Genomic DNA, 27993 nt, shown 5'->3' with positions numbered 1-27993 from the left:
GACTAAAAGTTGCTTTGTGATTAAATCCTTTAATATTCTTAAGTGCTTTAATTGAAGAAAACATAAAAATAGCCTTAGAAAACAAAGAAAAGCTGACGCAAGAGGTGCCACTAACTCAATTATCTCTGACACCACTTAAAGACTTTTTAAATCTCAATATGTAATGTTATTTAATTCCATCGGAGACCTCAGAAAAAATATAAACAACAACCTTGTGTTAAACCTCTGATCTGAATAAAAAACCTTTTTCCAAATACTGATCAGGACTTCTCAGCATCTTTGAAATGAGTTGGAATTCTGATCAGATCTCTTCAGGAAACATATAGCAGGCCGTGATACTAAAGCTTTTAACAAATATTTGAGGTAAAGCAACTGAAATATCTCCTTGTAAAAAATGTTGATTATGAACAGAGCTCTTTGTGCATAAGAGCAGACTTTATCCAGTTGTTAAATCTTGAATGTTAGATTGTAGAAGAAGCAGCAGGGCAACTAATCCCAGCAACCTGCTTGCTATACCGGAGGACTGTTTTTCTTCACTACCACAGGGGCTCATTTAGCTTCTACATTTTCACACAAAAATTAAGCAGCAGTGTCTATTAAGGCTTGCATGAAATCTGTCTGGGTTGACATAACGCTACAGAGAGAGGACGTACACAAGGAATTGCTGCTGAGGAGTGACAAATTAAAACCAAAAGAAATGATTACCACTACAGGTGGCACAGGAGGGGAGGGGTAAGAGAGAGAGAGCAGAACACAAAATATCCCCTCCATGTCTTGCTGCCATTGTTTTGGGGAAGAAATCCACTAATGTTACTGCAGCAGCCGATGTTTAATTTGTTGCAGTTTAATACAACCAACTCTGGGAGGACCGATTTGTAAATTGTGAAATATTTAGAGCTGTGCACCGACCTTGGCTACGATGTTGGGAGTAAAACAGAGCTGCCTGCCCATGGAGTGTAAGCAAGCAGCTTTGTTTAACAGGACAAACTATGTACAGGAACGGGGATGCCCTTTAACGGACCAACAGCTTTTCACTTGAAAGAATAACAAGGGTTTTATTTGCTCATTGGCTTTGGTAATCAAACCCAATGAATCCACACTGCTCCTTCCTGCCCTGTGATGGCAGAGAGAGGATGAATATTCAGCCAGAGCGCAGAGGTAAGAGATGGGTGCTGTTTTAAAGGGGTGGCGAATAAGCCATCCCTCGCCTGAGCAAGCTTGATTTAAGGGAAAGGTTAAAACATCAGTACTGCGACGCTACATGTAGACAGCTGATGGCCTTTTCTGGACCAGGGATTGGTCGATTGAACTGCTTCAGTGTTTCGACTGGGTTTGCTGGTTGATTCAACGTCACATTTAGGGGGTAAGAAATCGCCAAAATGATGAAAAACAACATACATGTGATTTCCTATTAAGTAAGTAAAATAGGAACTGAGATGGGAAAATTAATAATAATGTGTCGGGGTGACTGTGTGTGTGTGTTGTTGGTGAGGGCGACGCATGAGACCTGTTACAGATGGCAGGTGTCCTTGATGAGGACAGATTTCACATTGGGAGCCCTTGGGGAGATGATGTTGGTCAATACAGGTGAGGTGATGTTGTTGGTGGTGGTGCTTAAACTAATTAAAATATTGAAAAATTCAAGAGCAAGGTCCCTCTCCAAAAACAGAAATGTGCTTACTACTTGGATGATCCAACAATATGATCAGTTTTCACTACCAACTTAGGTAATGATGAAGATATTCAGAAATGATCCAAAGTAATAGACTTATATTCTGAAAGACACATTGCTGTTGAAGTTTTTTCAAATGATTTGAGCAAAATGGACCTCCCTACATTGTATTGGATTGGCCCATACAATGAAAACTATCTGCATGGCTTGATACCTGGAGGTACTTGTTCTGTGATTCGGGTGAAAGGACTCTTTAAGATAAAGGAGAACAGGCTGGGCCTCAAGGCACCAGTTCTGATTACAAGTCCCAGTGGGTGAGGAAAAGAGTGATGTACGCTGCTGCAGAAACACACTGCCCCTCGGTGGTTAAGATTAAAAAGATCAGATACAGATCGGCTTGTGGTCTTTGGGCAATAAGAATGAGCCCCTCCCTGATTGGCTGATGACTGACAGGAAGTGGAGAAAAATTGCAGGAAATGTGACCTCACACAGGTTAGGAGCTTAACCCTGAGTGTTAGCGGGATCTTAAAGGACATGGATGAGGGATTAAGAAAGAAACAAGGGGAATATAGTGCTGCATCTCCCCCTCCTCATGTTCTGTACACCAGAGAGCGTGAAGCCCACACTGTCCATGCTCTCTCTCACTAGTGCCATTAGTATTTCTATCTCTGGGCTCTATTATGTTTTCACAGCTGGGTCTCCTCCCTAGCCTGCCAACTGACTCAACAGAAGGAGGAGAATGGAGGCGGGCAGGGGTTAGACGCCGCAGGGTGACCACACACGGAGGAGGGTGACACTTTAGTTTTCTTTCTTGGCCTCCGGGTTGCCGTAACTGGAGCCTGTTTTCTTCACCTCGGTGACCCCTATGAGGCGGCGGATAGCTATCGAGGCTGGGGAGAGAACAGAGGAGAAGAGAGTGAGGACAGCGATTCGAAGATTAAACAACACAGTGCTTTTATTACTTCTCTTTCAGGTCAAGTAAGAGAGGCATTGCCTATTGCTCAGTCCACAAAAGGAAGCAGCGTTGCTTCTACAGGCCACTGATGCAGAGTTTGCCTACCTATGATGAGGAAGATGATGAAGCCAATGATGAGGAGCGGGGAGCCACTGACAGCCACTCCATAAGCAAAGTTGATGAGGGGCGAAAGCAGCATGGTGGCCCAGAACAGGAAGTTCAGCAGCGTCCATGGCCGGCGTTTAGGAGTGATTGTGGGTCCGGGGAACTTGCCTTCCTTTTTGTAGCTTTCCTGTAAGGCATCCTGAGCAGGAGAGGAAGAAGAATTGGTTTGCACTTTATAATTTAATCATGCATGACATGTCGAGCATAGCTACCCACCTTATACATACATTAAACTCTATAGGCTGTAATACATGATGGGAATCAGAAAACCGCTTGTATTGTAACTACATATGTGAATGAAGCCGTGCATTATACATTTTGATTACTGAATCTGCCTTTAATGTCAGCTTTCTTCAGTTTACCTTCTCCTGGTAGAGCTTGTGCAGCCAGATGGCACACTCTTTCTCATCATCGGGTATGTCCTCCACCGGAAACCGCCTGGGTTGAAAAGAGAAAAACACAAGGCGTCTTAAACTGGGAGCAGTTGTTAAGATTCTTTAAACTTAGGATAAGTATTTGAGTATATCCAATATTTATAGATTTGTTTTTTTCCCCCTGACAGTCAGAAATTGGATTTGCACACCTCACAATTTTAACACGGTCTCTTTTTTTCTAGCTTCATTCATAATTTCTCCTGTTCACACATATCCACATTATCAACACCGGCAATCTGAAACGCACCTAACTTGTGACGTCTAAACCATAACTACAAATTGAACATCAAGTGTAATTTGTGTGCCCAGCAAAAGAAAAAATAAATCATGAACTACCACATTAATAGTACCATTTGTAAATGAAAGAATACTGACACTATCCATAGGCACTGCAACCTCAAACAAACAATAATGTTAAACATTTGTAACCAGATGCAGTTATCAAATCATAATATAATGGACAATAGGATTTAATGAAACATTTCATGGTCAAACTTGTCCTCTCAGCGTGCAACAGAAAATATTTCATGTTAATAAAACAAATGACTTGTGGCCTGTTGTGGCAGTTTCTCCCCACCAGGTGGCTCCCTCACATTACACTTGCACCATAGATCATCTATTTTGGTGCTGGGGGATTTCTTTAAACACTTGTATGTTTAACTGATTCCGGTCTAGTCAACCATGTTAGTAAAAAGATATTTAAACATTCCTTTATTTAATTGAGTTAAAGAAGAAACAGTTTGCTTTTTAATATAGTTTTGCAGTTCAGGCAAGGAGACAAAAGACCCTCTTCCCTCAGCTGCAGCATGAGCTATCGGTCAGCTCTTCACTCAGTAGGATTCTCCTTCCAATTATTGTTCTGAAACCATAAACTTACTGGGAAACCAGCCAACATTTTTCAGGGCTCTCACTGTGTGTTTCATTGTTAGAGGACAAAAAGGCAGTCAGTAGGGGGCCCAAACGTTTGGAAAAGACTCATCATTTCCAGTTGAAAAATAAATTTAATAGATCATTATAATGATGAGTGATTATTAAAAATGGTACCCGTGACACTCACCTTACACTCAGGTCAGCTTTGTATTTCTTGCCGCTGACGATGCCCAGGAGAGTGGGGGTTTGGTTGTCTTTGAAGTTGAGAGTCACATCATACACAGCAGTTACTGTGAGAGAGGAGAACACAGATTTAGAATAAAAGTCTTGTGCGAATCCAGCATGACAAACTGTGTGTTATTGTTCACACTACCTGTGCCCTTAAGACACTGCAGGGTGGTGGTGAATCCTTTGGTTCGGGGCAGTAGGTGGTATTTGAGCTTGGGCAGGCCTTTGCTCTCTGCAACCTGCATACTGATTTGGTGCTTGGCCTCTGTGAAGCGGGTGCCCTCGCAATACAGCAGAAACTGTGGACATAAAAGAGCTGTGTTAACACATGCAGACACACAGACACCTATAAAAACAAATTACCCACTGGAGGTGACCTATTTTCTCTTGTCCCATTCTTGCATTTAATCTTACATTCTGTTCTTGTATATCTTATTCTATTTACATGTGCATAGGATCCTGCATTTACTTGGTCACTTTCAACATTCTCTGCATCATTTAGCTTATTGTATTATTTTGTCTCATGTCCTATACATATTATGTTGCATTGTTGGAGGTGCTTGGAAATTTAAGATTGTCATTGCCATAACTACACTGTGGCTACTGTGCACATGACGATAAAACCCTTGAATCCTTGACCTACTTCTGCTTGGTTACAGATCAAGTTCACCTCAGTGTAACAAAATGCTGAAATAAATTCAGCATTTTATCTCAATAGGCAGGTGGATGCTAACTGTACCTAAGGGTGGTTGCAAATAACATCACTGTCATTATCGCTTAATGTAGTCCAGTCTAGTGTCAAACAGAGAACATGTCTGTTTTGACGTCAGTCCAAAACGCAAAGATATTGAATTGAATGTAAAATACAGAAAAGGCAGATAATATTCATATTGGAGAGGCTCAAACTGTTTCGCACTAAAAGAAAATATGATTAAACAATTATCAAAATAGTTGGCAATGATATCTCAATCTGACGCTTTATGGGCAGCCCTGGTTTAACTTAATCTGGACACAAAAGCTGTCATGAGAAGTAGCCTAATGCCGGATTTGAGGGGTAATTAGATCAACAGCTGTTATGCCTAATCTCAGCAGGTGAACTGGTTGAGTCATGGTGAATATCTGTACGAAGGTGCTGAACCAGAGGCCATGAATGTAGGCCACTTGCACGTTCAAACGTTTTTTCCTCAGAGAGCAGAGTGAAAGCCTCCTCAGGCTGTTTGTGCACAGTGGAAAGCCCGGTTCAGGATGTTTCACAGAGAAAAAAACACACATCCAGCTGGTGCACTCAGAGAACTGAGTGGTAACCTCCTCTGATGTATCTTCCTACACTAAGAGAGACTGGGTCAAAGGGCAGCATCTAGATTTTGTATAGGCAGAGTATTTTCTTCCAATGAAAACTAAAGAATACTTAAGACATTTATTTATGAAATTTCTGTTTATCAAAATGTGGATCTTTTTTTTTTTTACTGTTGTCACTATTGGTAGTGATAACACTGTTATCAGCTGAGATCTGGGAAGCTGTCACACAATAGTGCAGAGGGAAGTGCAGGTTTAAATTTTGACCCACACACATACTGATTTAATATGTGTTACTTCCCCCATGAAATGTATCTGATGAAAATGGAAATTGATGTGTGATTTATTTCGTATTGCATTTTGGAGATGGAGATATTTCCCAAAATAATTAATTTGTGTATGGTTTGACTGTAGTGTTAATTTTGTCAGCTATTTTTTTATTTAGTTTTAGTCTTAGTCCTGTGTTACATTTCCTTTTTAGTCATATTTAGTCACCTTCATCCTGTTTTTATTTAGTCAAGTTTTAGTCGACTAAAACAGTAACTATTTTAGTCAAGATTTAGTCGACTAAAAGTCTGAGCATTTTAGTCATATTTTAGTCAAAGAAAACTAATTATTTTAGTCTACTTTTTGTCTTTTTTAGTCATCAGATTATATAGAACATTTCAGTCAAACTAGTCTAGCCAAAACCAATAATTTGTCATTTTAGTATATATAAATAAGATTATCTTGTCCTTATTTGATGAAAAACACAGGTTGAATGATTAAGAAGCTTTGCAGAGAGTATCTGGTCAGGTGTGTGGTGTTTTTACCAGCTGTGTTATGGCCACATTGCTTCCCTTCTGATAAAACAATGCATTCGCTTTTTATCTCCGCCTCATTGTAGCGAAAATGGACCCAAATATCACATCGTTTCTTTCTCCCAAGCAGTGGTGGCTTTAGACTTTTTCGTTGTCAGTAGTTTTTTAGCGGACAGGATTGTAACATTTCCGTCATAATCCATTATTACCCGTCGAGTGCACAATTTATCACTCACTCGCGCTGACGGGGGGTATTCGGTTAACGCGAGTGCGACCACTGCTCCTAAGCCCTGTTGTTGCCATTTATTTTCTGTTAAATAAGGTTAGTTAGACCACGAGTTAGACCCGAGTCTTCCTGACAGTTCACAGTGTGCCGCTGCCCGGGCGGTGTAATTCAAATGTACCGCCGCGCGCAGCACAGACACACAGCTGCTGCCCTGCCGCAGCACCGGAAATGGAACTGCTGGGAGAAAAACTGACTGATCAGAGATGTAACGTTATCTTTGATAATATTTCATCTCCTCATTTTTCGTCAACGAAAGTAAAGAGAGATTTTGGCATAGTTTTTATTTAGTCAACTACATTTTCGTCTCGTCACTTTTCGTCAACGATATTGCATGATGATTTCGTTGCAGTTATTGTTTACTGCCGTCGGTGCCGTCTCGTCATCGTTTCGTTTTCTTCATGGTCGTTGACGAACATATTTCGTCATAGTTTTAGTCAACGAAATGAACACTATTTGACTGAACATTTTATGTTGAATATTTTAGTATATTATTTCTCAGTCCTGATTCTACAAAGTTTAAGGTATTCTATATAGTTTGTTCAATGTTATCTGACTCTCCAGATATGATGAAAGGAAGACCTGTGTTGTTAGAGTTGTTCACGAGTGGCTTATATTTAGTTACATTGCGATTTGAAAAATAAAGATAATTGTTATACAACAGCGTATTTGTATGTTTTTCTATGTTTAATACATTTCAGAATGTATTGGTATATTCACATTATCAAATCTGTCCTTCATTGAAAAAAGTTTGGACACCCCCTGGCTTATAGGTTGGGTTTACGGTTGACCTATGACCTGCTATACTTGCACCAATACATTTTTCTGACCCATAAGGGATTATTACTCAACGCATGTTATAACACTGCCTTACTTAGTTTTAGCAATTTCAGCAATTGGCTGAGTAAGAGCAACAATCCTCAACAGAAAAAGTGATGACTTATCTACAACAATGAGCCCCGAGGTATAATAAAATGTAATGTTTCCTTTAGATAATTCAAACACTCTATCCTATATTTGACTGAGATGATTAACTCGAGTATCTACATGTCTTTTTCTAAGAGGAATGTTTTGAGACTGGGCTAGAGTTCACTGATTGCACAAGCATATGATGTGGTATTTATGCAATGAGTGTGTTGTAACATCGAATGGATTCTAAGGCCACGTTTACACGGAGACGAAAACGAACCTTAGTCGATATAAAAAAAGTCTTCTGTCCACACGGAATCTGCTCAAGATACGTGTCCGTCCACACGAGACCGCTCGGCCCGGTGGAGACGCTGTAGTACATATGCCGGGTGGCGCCACAAAATACACCAAAAGTAGCGAAGAAGACCCCCCGAGCATGGTTGCCATGGTTGCCCTTCTGTTTATTCTCCGCTGTGGATTTAGCAACATGTAGTTCATGTAGTTCTCCATGTCCACTTGTTGCTGATGGTTGTGGTAGAGGAGCTGTAGAGTTTGCACTAACATCTGTAGCATGGTCAGTAGCGTCTGGAGCACGAAAGCAACCCTGCGATCCGCCGTTGTTGTTGTTGCTGCCGTAACACGCGGGTGACGCCGTGGTAAGCAGCAGAGGTGGGGAGAGGCAGGGCTATGGCGTCATCGTTATCAGGAAATGATCGTATAGGACGTACACACGGAGCCGCTTGGCCCCCCAGAGCGTTTTGTCCGCAGATCTACCCACCTTGGGACCCGTTACCGTTTGAGGGCTCCGTTTCTGCGGTTCCGTTACGGCCTCGTGTGGACGAACCGTCCATACGATAGAGAACTGTAGCAGATACAACCCGTTTCGTCTCTGTGTAAACGTGGCCTAAGCAAACTGCTAAACCGTCTTATTATTACACACAAACAGGAAGTAAGACAGTGTGTCTGATGTGTACTTACCCACATATATTCAGGATAGTCTTTGAGCCTATTCAGTGAACTGAAGACAGTCTTCCGGTCCTCTTCCCACTTTCTTTTGCAGAAGACTATTTCTAGGAAGTACCAGGTCCAGCCAATCAGAGGAACCTTCAGTAACTCGTGTTTGGCTAGCACTTTTGAACTCTAGAGAGGGGGGACAGGTAGAGGTGTATAATGACAAAGGTTTGATTTCTCGCCATCAGGAGTAGAGAAGAACTTCATCTTGAAGAGCATCATCTGAGATGACAAGTAACTAAATCAACAACAAATTCAGTTCATTTTAGCGACAGTACTGACCCCTAGGATGCCATATCTTTCACACATAGTCCAGCCACACAGGAAGTCGATCTCATAGTTGTGGTTGAGGATGGTGATTACATGCTCTTTGCCAAACTTGTCCACCGTAGCTTGGTCGGCGTATAGTGTGCATTCTGTGCCCGACCACCACTCCAGCAGCATCACCAGCTCTGCACAGAAAACAACACATCATGCGGGGCACTGGGAATGTTCAAACAACACTTCATCATTTATAGGATTGACGATGAGAACTAAGTACAAGTTCAAAGCATTTTCCTCTTAATAAATGTCAGGGTTGCTCCTCAGTTTTGCTGATTAACACAACAGTGTTCAATGCCACATATTTCCTCATCATGAGATATCAGAACACTGCAGCTGTATGGAGCTATTTTGGTAGATGTAATGTTTGAGCCTCAGCTGCTCCCATTAACCCGCATGAGCAGCCATCTGCCCCACACCAGACAACAGCCAGCCATAGCTACTTACTAGAGCAGCTATTTGGGGTTGTACTGTAATTCATAAGTTTGAGCCTTTGGACAACAATACATTTTTCGCTGAAAACTAAATCTTCCATGATACACTTTGGATTTAACTTGAATCTCAGGCCTATATCATACGCAACATGCTTATTTAACAAAATATCTCGCCTGTACACAACGCTAAGCCATTAGCACCAATTGCTAACGACGCCAGGACTGTTTTAATTTAAGAATGAGGTGCACTTGGACAGAAATGGTGAAACAGACGTGACAAGGTAAGGTCAAAATAAAGGCCTATCTTGAAGAAGTTGATTTTCATTGATCTGGAGATTTATCTCAGAGCTAAAAGGAATAGAATTGTTGACATGAATTCAGCAGGTTGCCAAGCCAAGTGTCACCCAAAGAACCTGGTGCTTTATCTTGTTTACACTATTTTCAAAGAACAACATAACTCTTAGCAACAAAAAAGGAGTATGGTGTACTCACGACTCCAGAGGGAGTAGGCGAGCCGGCAGTTGATTATGCGATAGAGCCGCTTGTTGATGGGCCAGAGGATACAGGTGCAGAGCTGAATGAAGTTTATGATGAGGCCGCTCACCACGAACACAAAGCCCATCAGCAGCTGCAGGATGAACAGGCTCTTCAGGTAGGCCAGCAGCGCCATGGCTGAGGAGCCTGGAGAGCTGAGTGGGCTCTTTTCTATACACAACGACCAACCTGAGAGAGGGCGGAAATAGAGGAGGGAAGGCAGAGCCAAAGCAATGAACCTTACTGACAGACAACGGCAAAAATAATGGGTCCTGGTTGACTCAATTTTTCTGCAGGCAATATTGCATTCAGTAATAAAAAACTAACAGTCTTTCTTACCACGGTGGGATCCTTTTACAAGCCGCGTTTACACGGTCCGTCAGCCAATACTACAGACCTGATGGAGACAGAGAAAACAGAGGATGAGCCAATAGTGAAGGAAGTAAAATAAAACCCAACAGTACAGTGCCATTACAGTAGAGTTGAATTAAGTGCACGTATCATCAAACAGGTGGTTGATACAGACAAGAGGACGCCAGAAACAGCTGATGTCGTTCTGTGTGGTCGTGGTAAAAAAAAACGGAAGACAGATGCTGGGTTAAACTGTGGCACACGGCAGGTTGGGTAATGTGCTATTTTAACACACGCATTGCATGTTGGATTGTCAAAGAGCATTGTTGCTCAGTTTAAATTTCTTGTGGCCGTACTCAGCCTGACCTTTCACTAGGGCGAAGTGATAGAAATGACATTATATGCCACATTTTACACAGAACTACGCATTTCAATGAAAAGCGATACTTGAATACAGCCATCATATTTCAATAGAGTATGGTGACAAAAGGTTGATCACACTTCAGCTTTAGGGTTTATATTTTATAGTTGTAAAAAATTAAGCAAAGATCTTAGAAACTAAAATCTCAATTCCCTATGCTACACTGAGTTGGTATCAAGGCATTTCTGTTAATAAATAATAGGTATGAGTTATATAAAGTCTCGTCTATTCTGATGTGAGGGAGCTTTTCTCCGTTTATATTATTTTAAGTTGACTGTTGATAAGACGGAACAATAAAATAATTGTCGGGGCTTTTGCGAGTTTATTTCGGGAGATTCACTTTCCTCCAACAGGTAAGTTGACACATGTATATGCCCCTACTAGGCATGTTTTTCCAACATACCAATGCAACACACATGAAATATTTCTACCATCTTTCTCTGCAGAGCACACTGGGAAAGGCTCCACTCCTCCACGACACAATAAGATGAAGCAGGTATGGAGATGAATGGACAGGAAAAGATGGATCTGTACCGCGCTGGCATCTGCTGCGTTTATACTTCTTGTATGCCGGCCGCCGAGCCTTAAATGGACTGTCCCCACATCTGCACCAAAGCCCATTACAGCGTGGGTCAAGCCAGTTTAAAGCTTTTCTAAGAGACTTTCTAATCTGAGTAGTACTTTTGCAGCTCTGAGTAGCAATCTGTAGACACCCCAAATCCACTTTAGGACTGCTAACTAACTCCACCCGTTTTGTTTTACATTATAACCTTTTCACTTTTATTTGTTAAGTATATGGCCATTCAAAAAATGCCTGTTATGTAATTGTTTTAATAAAACATCAAAGTAAAGCAACAATACTGCAATGTATTATAGATCCATCTGCTTTTCTTTAAAAACAAACAGGGCGTCAGTTTAAAACTCATGTTTAATTTAATATGATATAAAAACAGAGAACTGTGGAAAATGCCTACATTTGAGTGGCTGAAACACAGCATTATCTGCCATTTTTGCATGAAAAACTATTTAAAGGATTAATTGGATAGATAAGTATTTTCTTTTTATGGTGATTAACTAATCAAATTCACAATTTTCTATATTTTTAACCAAAATGAAATGATTCCATGTCCTGTCCTCAATCATTTCAATACTTTTTTTGTGATGTATTTTGTCTTTGCCCTTTTATTGTTTCAGTATCTAGATACTTTAGGAATTATTTATCATAGTCATAGTGTTGTGACAACACTAAGCATTATCTGTGCAGTCCTAGTAGCAACATGTACAGTCCCCTGCATTCACTGATACAACTGCTTCAGCCATCCAGCCAAAACGAGGCCGTACGGCGCAGCTTTTAGAACAACGGACTGTATTCTAACCAACAAGGGAGAGATAGGAACATGTGCGTGTCAGTCTGCATGTCACAATGACATACGACTCTTCATCCACAGACAGGGTCTTGTTTACACAGCGTCTGTAATCACTACTTCCTTTGCTTTAATTGCTCGTGTAAAATTGTACACAATTGGAACTAGATAAAGCTAACAAAATGGAAGACGGTGAGCAAATTGAAAAAAGACGTGGTAACGCGAGTTGATTTATTTACCTTGACAAAGCATTTAAATATATTGGATCAGACACCCAAGACTTCTTCATTTTTAAGCAGATTTACAGTTTACAACCGTGTTTTATCTTGAGTTTGTATCATATTCTTTAAAGCGCCATCTCAGGAAAGAGCAAACCACAAAGTTTACACAAGGTCAGTTGATTGCAGGCAATAATGAGGGCAACTAGTCTGATCCTTTGTAATAAATCCATTTAAAACACAACACTTGGGTGTAAAGGAAATTAAACCTTACGTGCACATCCACAGAACTTCAGCTCAGTCTCTTGGGCAAACAGACGTCATAGTGCCTGTGGTTAGGAGGACACACTGACACTAAAGTGTTGAAATAATGTCACTTGTGCCATCTATCGCCTGATGAATATTATTATCAGTCCAAAGATGTCTCTGCATTTTGTTACCGATATGGCCTTTGTGCCTACTTAAACTGGGAGAGAGTGAGTTGGAAGGCTCAAGTTACACTGTTGCATATTTCACTTCTGGCTCCAGTAAAATATTTTGGAAGGTTGGCTCCAACACTAAAGGATAAAGAGGACAGCGTGTAGATAATACTAACAACTGGTCAGACATGGTATTTTGTTTCAGTCGGTTTGGTGATGATGAACAGAAGTAGGTGAATGTGCTGTTGACAATACAAATGAAAGTCTGAAATGAGTAGTGAGTGTTTCTCAGTCAGCTCCCAGTTTAAAATAAGACTCATCAATAAATGCACTGCAGTATAATCTACTGAATTGTCTTAATGTGAGATCCTTTAAAAAGGATTAGAGGGGGATCTTTAAAATGCTCACATCTCCAATACAACTTCAAATTGTCTAATTTAATGTTTTCGGTCATTAAATGACATTGCTGCCCAAAAGTTTATATTCAACATGCATGCTCGAGGTAGAATTTTCCAGCAAAGCAGAAAAGATAAATACACTTGTTACATGGATGCCGAACTCTGTGTGAGCGCCAAACATCCCATGACCTTTGTTCTCATTTTATTCCACTCTTCTTTTTGTCACTGTACACGGGGTCATACAATTCAGAGCAACCAGGCATTTTCGCTCAAGTTCAAATGGACGCCTTAATTCACAGTGCCTACAGCAAAATTACATCTTATCACTGACTTTGTGTGCACTCATACTGTCTCCTAAAATAACCAGCAGCACTCAACATATTTGCTTTAAGAATTCAGCTTGAATGGCCAACCAAGGCCACAAGGGAATCTTAGTCCAACCCATTGACTGTATAACACATAGACAGTCTTCATGCCGCCACCCATAGGTTGCTGAATAGCTATTGTGAAACTCAAAAGTAGATATATATATAATATATATATGACAGTAGTGGGTTCCCCAGTACTTGGCATATATATATATATATATATATATATATATATATATATACACAATAATCAAGGGAACCTAAAGAATAACATGGGGCTTTGCAAAGCGATATATTTTAGATCAAAAGAGTTGCCAGCACAGGAGGCCGTGCACCATGGGCCACAGGTTTTCTTCCGTGCTATTCGTTTGTGTTTTGAACAGTATGTTGTATATATTGATTGCCATTTCCTCTATTAAGTTAACAGGCTTTCTTGTGTTCTATCATCCACTAAATTACACATATTTTATGTTAAACATATAATTAGGATGCTTTACATTTGGTAACCAATCAGTTGCAACCAAGATATGTAGCCTACTTTGTGGAACAGTTATGTACAATATCCTTGTCATGCTAAAGCAACCAATCAGAATGTCTAATTGTTTGCCTCACCTTGCCATTTGTCACTTGACGCTAGGCAGAAATGACAACCTCAAAGACAGTGTTAATAGTCTCCTCAAACAACTTTTACATACGTTTTCCTTTTTTTAAAATCAGCCATTATCAAATAATTGACATATCTTCACACCAATGTATTTTTTGTTTTAGGCATAAACAGCAATACTGACTGTATTTTCTTGATGTATTCCCACAATAAATAATGAGTACTATGTATTTATAATTATTAAGCCAAAAGAAAAACATACCATTGTACTTTATATCTATATCTGCCTAATAGTAAACCATAATGTGTTTTGCAGAGCTGAAGTGTAATTGATAGGATCAGTGCTACGGTTCAGCTGTTTAGGTTATTAGTTCAGTATTAAGAGAAGAAAGTAAAACCAGGTTCACACCTCTCTGCCCAGTAACATTATCTCCAGTTAAAACAATGCAATGACTTACACATTATAGTGTAAATCAAACCAATGCAATTTTTCCTGTGTTGTGGCAGTTGAACCAAACTAATGAAATAAAAGACTTTCAGAGAAACAAACATTGAGTTGAACTAGAAACAGCCAGTGAAGGTGCACCTCCCTTTGGGTGCAGGCCCACACAGTAACCCCTGAAAGATTAAAGTTGCTGACTGGGTTAAAGCTGCTTAAGGCCGGAGAGCTGCTTCTACTCTACATCACCTGTATACAGCTTTTATGCCAACAAATAACTACTGCATGATAGGAGTACAGGAAAGCTTTTGCCACATCCTGGCAGACACTGCACTTTTGCCAAGTCTTTAAATTGTTCTCCATTCGGCTTCCAAATGGTATAAACAAATAAGACTTTAAGTGCTACAGTATGCTGATTACTATCTCTTTTTCAAGTTCTATTAAATCTGGTAGGGTCACTCCTAGCCCTGTCAAACAATCTCTCTTGCATTAAACTTACCAGTAGACATAGTAGGCCATTGCCATGAGCACTAAGGCCCCACACACCCCAGTGAATATCGTCACAGCACCCTTGTTCAGCATTTTGGCTCCTGGTATCTCACCCAATCAAAGCCAGAATAAAAAAAAAACATAAAAAAGTAGTCTGGTCGAGAGCAGTGGATAGTCACAGGCTGTCCTGCCTCATCGCATGATAATCCCACAGAAGGAAAGAGGAAGATAATGATGATAAAAGCAGGAACCTAGCCAGATCCCAGATCTTGTTGGAAGAGCCGACTAATCAGCGCAACAGTTTACAGAGAAGAAAGATATCACTGGAAAAGTTACCAAAATAAATAGATCTTCATTTAGAGCAAGTGCAAAAAGAGTTCATTAATGAATGCTAGGTGACTGTAGGATAGCTCACTGCTTGAAGAAGAGAAGCACACAGAAACTGCAGCTTACATGCATGCAGCATTCCCATCCTCTAATCCAATGGATCAGATTAGGGCTGATTAGCAGGCTATGGGCACCCTGGATACGTCTCATTTCATTAACGTTAACAAAGAAGAAGGCCGGGCTCCACCCTGCTTCCATCGAGTAAGCAGAAAAGCAACTGTTATGCTAAAGGAACCAATCGGAACGTAGAATTTCTTGTCTCACATTGCCATTGGACCCATGACACTAGGCTGAAGTGACGACCTCAAAAGGTCAATAGTTTCCTTAAACAACCCCTATATGATTGTTGCCAACCTGTGCTTTGTTTTTCTTTGACCTAGTATAATTGGAAGAGCAAAGAAAGTTATGAATATCCTCAACAATTATTTACAACATATCTGTATTAGTCAGCCACACAACAAGGGCAAACAGTCCTAGTGGGCAAGCCGACAAAAGCCTCTGGGTTCCCTCACAGAGCTAATGTCAGATGTGGTTTAGACAAGCTGGCAGAGAAGCAGAAATGAACTCCAGTGTTTACTAAATCAAATAGGTCAAAAGGTTAGAGTACAGTCCAGAGGCCTCGCCACTGGGCATTAAAGCTGAATATAAATAGTTAAAAATACATTGTGTTAGCTTGACAATGAAGGTCATTCATGTTTCAAAGCATGAAGTGCTCTCAATCCTGCACGTAGCACCACTGTAGTTCTTAAGACTCAATTGCAACTTCCATCATACAGTTGTTTGTCATACACCACTTACAACAGCAGGGACAACACTTCTAGTGTGTTCTATTCGTTCGATTGCAAAAATGCACACATAGGCCAGAAAGCAATATAACTAATATGGAGGATGATAATGCACCAGAAGAAGTTTAATTTGGTGAAAATGCAAGAATATTTTGTCAATTAAAAATAATGACTTTCTAAGTTATTTGTATCAACACATCTCATGACAAAAACAAAAGCAGGAATGTATTGTTCCCACTATCTTATGTGTGCACAAAGCTAATGTCATCCAATTATTAAAACAAATTCAAGATCTTTGCCTTTAGGTGATATAGGCTACATTACTATATTACAGTAAGAGTACGTTATTACTCTCAGGAGTGTAAACTGTGGATATTGAGGAGTTCTTGGAAACTACTCAAACATTTCATGCAAAGCCACAAACAGAATAGTGTTTTAGAACTGGACAGACAGTCTTTTATAAATAAGTTAAGGAGCTCCTGCTGACATGTAATGGCCTTGCATCACTGAAATACCACCCTTGAACCTTGAACCCTTCCAAGGCTCCATCTGGAATCTGGATGTTGCCATAGTGAGAAGTGATGACTGAAAAGGGTCAAGGATTTATCGAAAAGGTTCAAGGGTTTTATTATCACAGTAGCTACAATGTAGTTATGGCAATGAAAATCGTAGGTCCTGAGCTCCTCCCACAATGCAACATATTATAGGACATACGACAACAAAATAACAATAATAATAAATAAATAAAAATGAAACAGAGTACGACATATTTGAATAAAATAGTGCAGGTGAAAGAAACAGAATGTAAGGTTAAATATTGTAAAGTGAAATACAATTAACTGTAACTATTATGATAATAAATTAAATAAATTCTAAAGATGCAACCAGATGAACGCTTTGGGTTATGGAGGCACTTAACAGAGCTGTAGTCAGCATATAATAGGACTAATAGAAAAAGTAGGAGGGGAAGTCAATGGGTGAAATTGATTCCTTGACAGCTTGAGTTCAAACTCTGTAAATTAAGGTATTTTTCAGTAATCGAATATTCACAAATATGACTTTGAGGTTAATAAAACTATTCATTGCTAGTGCTGAGTTACTGCCCACGATGGCACTGCTCAGCACAGATAAAACCTCATCTACAAAGCTATTAGGGGTGTAACGGTACACGTACCGAAATTATTCGGGCCTTCGGTTCGGTACACGTGTGTACCGAAGTGTACCGAACGAATATAACGTTAAACGTAAAAAATTGAGAACGTGAACAACTTCTTGGAAGTAATCTCAGGTGCTGCGTCGCAGCATTCAGAGTAATTTGCAGCCATTGTGATCAACGCGTCATAGAGCGAGCAAGTCATTTCATTGGACGAGCTGGTCAGAGGGATGCGTTCAAATGTAGTCAGTAATTTGAGGAACTGTCGAAATGGCGAACGCAGATAAAGTTGAGCTCGAAAATCCTCCAGCATCATTGAAGTCTCCGGTTTGGGAACATTTTGGTTTCGCAGTTACATACAAGGATGACGGACAAAGACAGGTGGACCGAACCAAAGCTGTTTGTCGGCATTGTTCAACTAACATTGGTTACGCGGCTGGCAATACATCAAACTTGCACACTCATTTGAAAAGGCATCACCCGAACGTGAATATCACCGGTACCAAAAGACTGAAGTGCAAACCCAACTCCCACTAGCATGTAAGCCTCCACCACTCGCAAAAACTTCAGACCGAGCCAAAGCTATTACAAACGGCAAATATCCTTATGTTGCCATGTTAGCAAAGCGCTACCTGGCTGTATCTGCTACCTCTGTCCCTAGAGAGGGTGTTCTCCACAGCAGGAGACATTGCTAGTGCCAGCATGTCTGCCCTTTCGGCAAGCAATGTGGACAAGTACATTGAAAATACAATGACAAGCAAGTCCTAATGTCAAACTGGCTGCTTAGGTACAGTACAGTTCAAATACAGATTATTTCAGTTCATCGAAAAGCTGCACCTTAAATGTTCATTTTATATTTATTTGAGTGAATATTCATAGTTTAATAATAATTAAAAACCCAAAACTAATAGTTTATGTTTTGTGAGTACTAGTACAGTAAAGTTCAAATACAGATTATTTCAGTTCATCGAAATGCTGCACCTTAATGTTTATTTTATTATATTTTGTATTTATTTGAGTGAATACATTATTCACAGTTTAATAATAATTAAAAAAAAATATGTTATGTTTTGTGATAATTTTTTCTGCTGTACCGAAAAGAACCGTGAGCTAAAAACCGAGGTACGTACCGAACCGAAATGTTTGTGAACCGTTACACCCCTAAAAGCTATACGTCAAAGACCTATATGGCAATACTTGATTAAGAGTTCAATAAGTTAAATCCAAACAGTCATCTTACTGGACTTTGTTCCAACTGTTTTATGACACGTTATATTTATTTAAAAGGTCCCATGTCATGCTTGTGTGTTATGTAGCTTTTTATGCATGTAAACGGTCTGTAGTCACAAACCCTCAAAGTACACCCTGTAGCGAGTAAAACTCTAACACAGAAAATACCTGTCTATGCTGCCACAGAACGCCTCCTTGGAGATTTATATTTTTCCATTGTTTTCTTCTTATAGTGTAGTAAATACAGTGACGTATTGGGTATAGTGATGTAATGTCTCCGCGGATTGGTCCATTTGGACCAATTCCTCACACACACAATATTTTCTCAGCTGCAGCTCCGCGGATTTCTCAGCCTGAACTCAGCCTGAGACGGCGAGACGCGGCGGGGCTCAGGCTCGTTCTGAGCACACACACAGACTCAAAGCCAGGCTGCAGGTGTGTGTGTGTGTGTGTGTGTGTGTGTGTGTGTGTGTGTGTGTGCTCGGGCTGGGTTCAGGCTGGGTTTAGCTGTGTCTCGCAGATCCCCCGCAGCAAGCCAGCTCACACTGTCCGCTCCAGCAGCGAGCCCCGCAACGTCCCGCCAACACGTCACCCAGCCCCCACGCAGCATTCTCATCTGTTTGTCATTGCTGGTGTCCTTTTCTGGCTGCCAACGCCATTGTAACACAAACACTGATGTTCCGCTGTAACGGTGGTGGACTCATCAGAACAGAGTGGGCGAGCTGACCAATCAGAGCACAGTGGGCTCACAGGGAGGGGGGGGGGGGCAGGAGCTCTAACAAGCCGTGTAGGACAGAGAGTGAATATACATACTATACAGAGATGCTGTATGAGAAACCAATGTGAGTTTGGAAAATTGCACAATGTAAATCTATTTTAGTAGACCTCAACAACGGAATTATGATCAGTAGAAATGGCCATGACATGGGACCTTTACGATTTGAGGGAGATACTTCAAATTACCACAATTGCAAAACATGCATGACTTACGACACCCAGATTTATTTTAAAATTACCCCGGGAGACTAGTCTCCGATTAGAACACTGAGCACATCACTGACTGGATGACTTTCTCCAATTAAACAAACAAAAAACTGAGATCATTGTTTTTGGAGCAAAGAAGGACCGATTAAAAGTAATCACAGAGCTTCAGTCGGCAGACTACAAAGTAACTTACAAAGCAAGAAATGTGGGTGTAGTGATGGACTCAGACCTGAATTTGAACCGTCACATTACAACAGTTATTAGGTCACCTGAAGAATATATCAAGGATTAAAAAACTAATGTCACAGCAGGATTTAGAAAACTTGTCCATGCTTTTACCTTCAGTAGACTCGACTACTGCAATGGTGTATTCACAGGGCTCACTAAAAAAATCTATCGGAACGCTGCTGCTCGAGTACTCACTGACACTAGAAAAGTGGATCACATCACTCCATTCTGAGATCATTACACTGGCTTCCAGTCTGCAAAAGAATTGATTTTAAAATACTACTGCTAGTTTTTAAATCACTAAATGGCTTAGGACCGAGGTATATAGACAGCCTACGCCATCACTATGAAGCATCCAGGAGTCTCAGGTCTTCTGGGTCGGGTCTGCTCTCTGTTCCGAGAATAACCACTAAACATGGAAAAGCAGCTTTTAGTTATTATGTCCCAACAATTTGGAACAAACTGCCTAAAGCGTGCACGTCCGCCGAAACACTTCCTATTTTCAAATCCAGACTAAAAACGCATCTATTTGCCGCTGCTTTTAATTGAGCTGCTCATACTCACACTACAGTATGCAATGCATTTTAGTCATGTATTCTGTACCGGCTGTGTTTATTTATATAAATTTCATTATCTTTGCTTTTTATGCCTGTTTTTAAATGCCATTTAATTATGTATTTATGCTGTATTTGTTCTTAAATGTCTTTCGTTTTTATTTTTGTAAAGCACTTTGAATCGCCACATGCTGAAAAGTGCTATATAAATAAAATTGCCTTGCCTTGCTTTTTTTAGAAAACTTTATTTTATATTATTTGGGCAGTACACGATATACAAAAGTTACATTAATAATACACATAACACACAATTCATAAATATATAAATAACATAAAGAGAGCACGTTTATATTCCAATGAGACTCAGTTCGGTCACAGACTCAAAATGCCCCATGGCTGAGTCTGGGATTTGTCCAGGGTTTTTCTTCTCCTTAGTTCAGTAAGTATTTGTTTCACGATGGTGCCACTGTTTATGATAGTCTGATTTAGTATCATCTTGCAACTTGTTTTCCAGATTTTAATACATGTGATTAGGGATGTCCCGATCACCTTTTTTTGCTCCCGATCCGATTCCGATCATTTGATTTTGACAATCTGCCGATAACGATTTTTCCCGATCCGATCTTTATGCAATGCATTAAGAGAAAAAAAAGGTAACAGATAACTGCTGGTCATCCAACGTGATGAATTCAGCTATCTTGGCTGTTATTGTGTTGGCCTTTTCACTGTTCTGGGGCAGTTTCTCTTTCCTTTTGAAAGTCTCTGAAAGTGTCGGTTGTTTCAGTGCCGTTACTTGAGTGGCCGCTGTGTACTCGCCGTGTTGTTGTTGTTTGTTTCTCAGGTAGCGTATTAGATTGGTCGTGTTGAACGTAGCTCTGTTCTTTCCACCATGCGGAACCTCTGCCTTGCAAACATTGCATCTGGCTGTTACACTGCCTTCGCTTTCAATTTTATAATACTTCCAAACTCCTGACCTTTTCTCTGTCCCGACTCCCGAGTCACCAGCTGAACGTAGCCTCTCGTTAGCTTACTGCTACTATTAGACACTGCGCCCACTCTGTTGCCAGATTTCAGAGAAATAAGCAACCAGGTCTATGAAAACAAGCCCAAAGAATGCAACACATACATGATGTTGTGTAATTTTAAACCAAAACTAAGTCCTCAGGATGACTTTAAGACGTCAACATGGTCATTTTTGTTTTGTAACATTAAATAATAAAAAAATAATAAAAAATTAAAAAATCCCGATCCCCGATTTTTTGAAAATCACGTGATCGGCTCCGATCCCCGATCACGTGATCGGATCATCTCTACATGTGATACAAATTACCAGCTGAAAAAGTTCCCTGTGTTTATTGTCCATCCCCTCATCCAGAATACAATACATGATTGAGACATATTTTACATTGAAGTCTAACCCGATGCCCCGTAGGATTGACCATACCTCCTGGGCTCTGTAGCAGTCCATGAGGAGGTGATGTAAAGTCTCGTCCTCCTCACAGATAATCATGGGGCATGTTTTAGTTTTCACATAGCAGCTCCATGAAACCACAGCTCTGACCGCAAGTCTGTAAACTGATATCAGCCACCTCACGTCTCATGCTCTCCGCTAACTGTTTACTTTTAACTAGGGCTGTCAAACGATTACAATTTTTAATCAGATTAATCACAGTTTAAAAATGAATTAATCATTTTTAATCACCATTCGAACTATGTCCAAAATATGCCATTTATTTATGTATATTGTTGTGGGAATGGAAAGATAAATGACAGAAGGCGGATATATCAATTTAACATGTTTATTGTAACATTTTTCTGTGTGTCAAAATGAAAGAGAGCACCTATCAATCATCAAACCGTGGGGTCTTAATTCATTACGTGTTGATTTCTATCAACGGGGGAGTACTTCAGGAAAGTCGGGGGGGGCTAGTGGAGTACTTCGTGACCACAGAGTGTGAACGTTGTGATCAGCTGTTTTAGCGCAGCTCTCCAGTGAAGGGGGGGGGGGGGGGGAGGAGGGGGGGAGAGTCTCCCTCCGCAGCCGGATGGCGTAGTTTTGGCACAATTCCGTTGTACAGACCAACGTGAACAGCAGCCATGTCTGTGCACACGGAGACCGACTCTGTCGTCCGGTGATCTAACCGCCTTCTGGAAAAGCTTCACAAGTACGTCGGTACGCAAATGCGCTTTGAGACACAAGTGACGGTACGCATTTCAGATTACGCACATAACCTGCGTACTAGTTATGTGTAGGGCTGCAACAAACGACTAATTTGATAATCGATTAATCTATCGATTAATGAAACGATTAATCGATTATTCGGATCGTTAAGGTTTTAACTGTACTACTACTTATATCGATACTGCTTATCGATCCGGTCCTTTTAACGATAGTATTAACGGTTCTTTTGACAAGAAATAAGGTAAACTAACTAAACAAATTGTGAACAAAACTAACATTGCTTTTTATTTTTAATTAAATGCATAATATTTCGCATCAAAAGAAAAAACAATGTTTTAACAAATCATATTAAAAAAATGTGATGACAGAACTGTAAACAGAATAGCTGAAACTTTAACAAAATAAATAACTCGGTTACCTCTAATCATTAATCTATGTTTTTATAACTGAGTTAACTCTGTGTGTTGCTGCTAGCATACATAACACCTGACGTGGAAACGTTACTCGTGGATGGGGATACAGAGCTGCTAGAGAGACAGTGGAACCCGGTGCATTCCTCCGTCTGGATGTGGAGCACTTTTGCTAAATGTTTAGACAAATTGCTCGTGTTACCGCCCTCACATGCTAAACTCTTATTGCACTTTTGGTAACGAGCAATGTCCACATCGAGACGGCTAAAGTTTAACCACACCTCGGAGCGCGTTCTCTCCGCCATCTCCTCCGTGTGTGTGTGTTGCATGCATGTAGCAGCTGCGTGTGTGTGTAAACTGCCCCGCCCCCTCGCAAGCAGGCGGGAGAGATCTCTCGTCTGAATTGGGAAGATCGAAAATACATTATAGACGCATTTTGTAGTCATATTGCATATTAGAAACGGAGTTGGCGACACTAAGACTGCGATATAATGTTTATGTAGCAATAATACATATGTTTTAAATGTCTCCTGTACCGATAAAAAAGAGCGATAACGTTGGAGCTTAACGGGGTGTAGAACACATGTGATGACGTCACCAACTAATCGACGACTGAATTAGTTGCCAACTCATTTGGTAATCGATTTTAATCGATTAAGTCGATTAGTTGTTGCACCCCTAGTTATGTGTTACCTGTACTACAGCAAAAGTATTCTCCGTCGGGACTTCCTGCAACAACACCATGCCGTTATCTTGATTCTGATTGGCCAGAAGACATTATCAAAGATGTTCTATTGAGAAGACGATCACTACGTGACAAAAGTTTTCAAAACCGTTTCTGGTCTTCGGGATTTCCAGACAAGTGGCTACTGAAATCAATCTTACTAACTGCTGTCTGTGCAATTTACTCTGAGCGAGTTGGCGCACTTTATTTTGCTTACTTTAACATCATTGTTCATGGTAGGGCTAAGCCATTTCTTGGTATGGGTGTAGCTAGGGGTGGGCGATATGACGATATATATCGTCGTGACGATATTAGGTCTCCACGATATGCTTTTTCAGAGATATCGTCCTATCGTGATAAAAAAAAAAAAGATTGAAAAAAAAAATTCGAAAAAAAAAAAAATAGCGGGAGGGGAAGAGGCTCTCCGTGCGCGGCGCAGGGGGCTATGACAGCGGACGGAGAGCCTCTTCCCCTCCCGCTCCCCCAGCCTCACCTACTGATTTTAATTTCACCATATATCAAGCACGATCGATTTCACAATGTCAGCGCACCTCTGCTTTCGTTCAGTCCGAGTTGTTTGACACGCTCCCAAAGTCCCCGCCCCCTTTCTTTGCAGCGAGCAACCATAGGGCAGGCATTTCATAAAGGGGCTCCTTATGAAAAGACTAGCAAACGGTGGAAAGACATAACTGACGCTGTGGCGTTTTATGTTTTTCCCTTCAGTTATGCTAAAGTCTTTTATTACACTTCAAGTCTACTCTAAAGTTTACATTTTAATTGTTTGGCACTGACTTTTCCTCATTGATGTTTTATGTTTAATTAGTTATGTTTTACCCTCCTTTTCATGTTTATTGATGTTCACTGCTCACTTGTTCATTCAGGGTTTCATTTCTGAAATAAAATGCTATTTTGGTCTGTTACTCCTTTTTGTTTTAGTTTCTGTTACCTTGTAGGTGCTTGTACTGTTAAGTAACTTGAAAAATAACCATAATAACCGACATGAAAAAATATCGTGATATATATTGTCTATCGTGATACTGCCTGAAAATATCGTGATAACATATTTTTCAATATCGCCCACCCCTAGGTGTAGCCTACCCCAGCCATACCCTGGCGCTGCCACTGGTGGGATGTATGGGGCGGGCCATTCTGCACATGCGTTAAATATTTTAATGCAATTAATTAAAAAAATTAATTACCGCCGTTAACGCGATAATTTTGACAGCATTACTTTTAACTAATTTCAAGACTTCGTTACCTTCATCAGGTGTTAGGTTTTTGTATGTTATAACACCTCCATATTTGAAATCGTTTATCATTTTCAAAATTACTCTATTCGGTAGTCCGATCCAATCAATCCCTAAATGTTGAACTTCAGTTGTGAAGTCACCATAAACTAATTTGTAATATGGTTCATTTCTAGCTCTGCCTCTTCTTTTGTTCCATCCCATTTTTCCATCCTCAACCCAAAATGCTTTCCTATTGATTGCAGCCGAGATGTTTTTTACAAAGGTAATTTTAAGTTTAATGCCCAGGTCTATGGCTCCCAGGCCTCCATATTCCCTACTTTTAAATAACAAATTACGTTTAGTAACCTCCCTTGTTGAACCCCACACCAAATTGACACACTGTTTGTTTAATTGCATAATTATTTGGGCTGGTGGGGGGAAAATGTTTGCTAGAAAAAGGATCTTGCTAATTATGAATGATTTTATTATGTTTATTCTTGATTTATAATTTGTATTTTTATTCTCCCATTGTTTAACTTGTTCTTTGACTTCACTTATAGTTTGTTCTTGCCTTGCCTTATTGTGCAGTAGGCCGCCCAATTCAGTTTGCACTTTGGTTTATTAGGGTTAAAAGTGTTGTAAGACATAATTAGTTAGACAATTATGAACAGTCCTGTCCCCATAAAGGCTGCCACACAAATACTTTTATAACGCTGAAACCTGCACAGGGTTTTGAAAAAGTTAATTAACAAAAAAAGAAAAATAACATAATTTCTTCTTATTCTTCAACAAACAAACAAACAAAAACATTTTAATTTATAACACTGTGCGCATGTGCAGAGCTGCAGATCGGGTAGTCACATAGCCTACTACAATCACATTCACCGCTTCACCGACAGACGTACCATAAAAATGTCCACGAACACAGATGAAGAACTCATTCCTAAAAAAGGTGCTACTTCAGTTGTATGGAAGTGGTTCGGGTACAAGCGGTCATACATAGAACAAACAACTGTTCTGTGTAAGGTCTGTAGAAAGACAACTTCCTAGAAAGTTAAAGGGATGTTATTTTGTTTGAGGGTATTTTTTTATTATTCATTTCATTATCATTATTTATTATTTGTTGTATTTCATTTTACAAGTTTTTTTAGGGACGGCCTACAAGACATTTTTTTTTCAGTTTGATTTAAAAAAAATCTTTGCACATTAATGACAGCCAAGTGCCGTGGTGCTGTTTTTATTTTATTTTTTTTATTCTTGAACAACTGATTTGTTCACATAGGCCTAGACTACTTGGTAATCTCATTTATTTTTATTGTGTTATTAAAGAAAATATGTATTGAAATGTTGCCTTGGTCTGGTTTGTTTAGAAAAAAACAGAAAAAAAAAAATCAAGGTTTAAATCGAAATTTGTCCATTATTTAGAAAAAAAAAATCGAGATTTTATTTTTAGGCCAAATCGCCCAGCCCTACTCTGACACTGGGGTTACGCAAGTAACCTATAGTTTTTTACAAAATGTATCTGTTCGATTGCAAAATGGCTATTAGAAGTTCCTGTGGTCAGCAGTATGAAATCCTGATAACCACCAATACTGAGAAAATGAGACAGATTGCATATACATTTTATCACATTACCAAAATGACACACACCTTAATACAGTACTACACACTACCAAACCATTATAACACTAGACAATCATTAGCATAGGCCATCACAATAGCAGTGTGCACGTCTCCCTGTCAAGGTCTGTTGCAGGCAGATCTTACAACAAACTCTACATTACCATTGTGGAACCAATGAGGCAAAATACGTATTACAATTAAATATGTGTTAGTGCACTGTCCATCAAGGCAGACGCTGTATCAATGTGACTATCCATTATTGTTGTAGCTTGACTAAAGTACGCAGACAGTATTGTGAGAGCATGAAAAGTGAAGAGCATTATTATGATCAGTAGTAAACACAATCATAGTTAGCAAGAAATGCCAGGAACGATCACTTAAAAAATGACTTGCCTGTCACGTACGCACTGCTCGCCTCGTTGGTGAAAATAAGTGTAAAGTTGTCACTGGCTGAAAAAGCCGAAGATTTGAATGAACCACAGTAACCTTACGTCTGATGTGTGGTACGACATCTTTACGCAGGTCGACCAGCTGCCTGACATGACGTATAAACTGCTTGCAGTGCAATGAAATGAACCCCATGATATTCGCCTCTACTCGTGGCGCACTTTGTACTACTTCAGCTAACGGTACCCGGCTTAGTAGTGTTGCTCATTAGTCCCATGATAAATAAAGCACTATTAGGGTAACAGTTCTACGCACTAGTGCGACTATCTCTAAATAAAGCTAAATAACGTACTAGCTAGCGTGCCCCTCAGACCACCAGTGCCTTGGCTCCTCGTCTGACACATGTCATGACTGCGGCCGAAGAGTGTTGAAAACACCAAATAGTACACATCTTTACGAGAAAATAAAACCTACCAGTCCGTCCAGTTTCTTCTATCAGACACGATAAATCAGTTATCGCTGGGTGACTAGAGTGTGTAGCTGACGTTAGTGTCATTGTGCAACTCAGCAGAGCAGCACAAGGGCAGTGGGCTGCTAACAGCACGGCTAGCATGCTAAGTTAACACACCACTACACTTAGAGGAGGCTTAGAGATTTATATGAGGCGGATGTAGTCGTCTAGTTGAATAGTATATTCTGTCAATAAGAGACACATCACTCACATTAATTAGTGTTATCTGTAAATAGTTAACTGACCCGAGTAGTTTGCATTGCGCTATGCTAGTTAGCCGGCTAACGTTAGCAGTGTCAGTAACGGTAACGTTACTCTGGGCTTACCTGAAATTATTCACTTGGGAGTCGGCAGATTTTGTTTTACTTTTTCGCTGCTTCCTTGCCGTCAGAGGCGTAAAACAACTCGGTTAAGAAGCCCTTCTTATTTCGTTCGTTTCCTCAAACGCAATAAATATGACTTGAGGAAATGCGATTTGCAGGAGCGCTATTGTTTGTCTGTTAAAGCCCCACATTTCCTCAAAGCCCATCCTGAAGGTGGCATGCCTCACATCCGGTCCGGCCCCTCATTCATTCTTAGACATGATTTAAACACATATATTTTCAAATAACGGAACCCTGGCC

The 27993-nt window shown here is 40.1% G+C and overlaps 1 protein-coding gene across 3 annotated transcripts; it reads right to left on the bottom strand.

Annotated features, from left to right (window-relative positions):
- Positions 1-9: 9 nt before the first annotated feature.
- Positions 10-27915, bottom strand: agpat3 (1-acylglycerol-3-phosphate O-acyltransferase 3). Of its 3 annotated transcripts, none has more exons than XM_034109689.1 (10): positions 27697-27915; positions 10252-10309; positions 9871-10101; positions 8906-9075; positions 8591-8752; positions 4470-4623; positions 4284-4386; positions 3155-3230; positions 2733-2931; positions 10-2562 (listed from the first exon to the last, which is right to left on the bottom strand). In XM_034109689.1, the coding sequence occupies exons 3-10, from the start codon at positions 10046-10048 to the stop codon at positions 2471-2473; spliced, it is 1134 nt and encodes a 377-aa protein (XP_033965580.1). In that variant the 5' UTR covers positions 10049-10101; positions 10252-10309; positions 27697-27915; the 3' UTR covers positions 10-2470. The 3 variants fall into 3 exon arrangements, with proteins under 3 accessions (XP_033965580.1, XP_033965581.1, XP_071063099.1); XM_034109690.2 differs by lacking the exon at positions 27697-27915 and adding an exon at positions 27334-27404; XM_071206998.1 differs by lacking the exon at positions 27697-27915 and adding an exon at positions 26866-26970.
- Positions 27916-27993: the final 78 nt, after the last annotated feature.

Source organism: Pseudochaenichthys georgianus, chromosome 21 (assembly GCF_902827115.2).
Source record: "Pseudochaenichthys georgianus chromosome 21, fPseGeo1.2, whole genome shotgun sequence".
Lineage (NCBI taxonomy): Eukaryota > Metazoa > Chordata > Actinopteri > Perciformes > Channichthyidae > Pseudochaenichthys > Pseudochaenichthys georgianus.
Note: the sequence above shows the minus strand (reverse complement) of the source record. Positions and strands in the feature narration are given on the sequence as shown.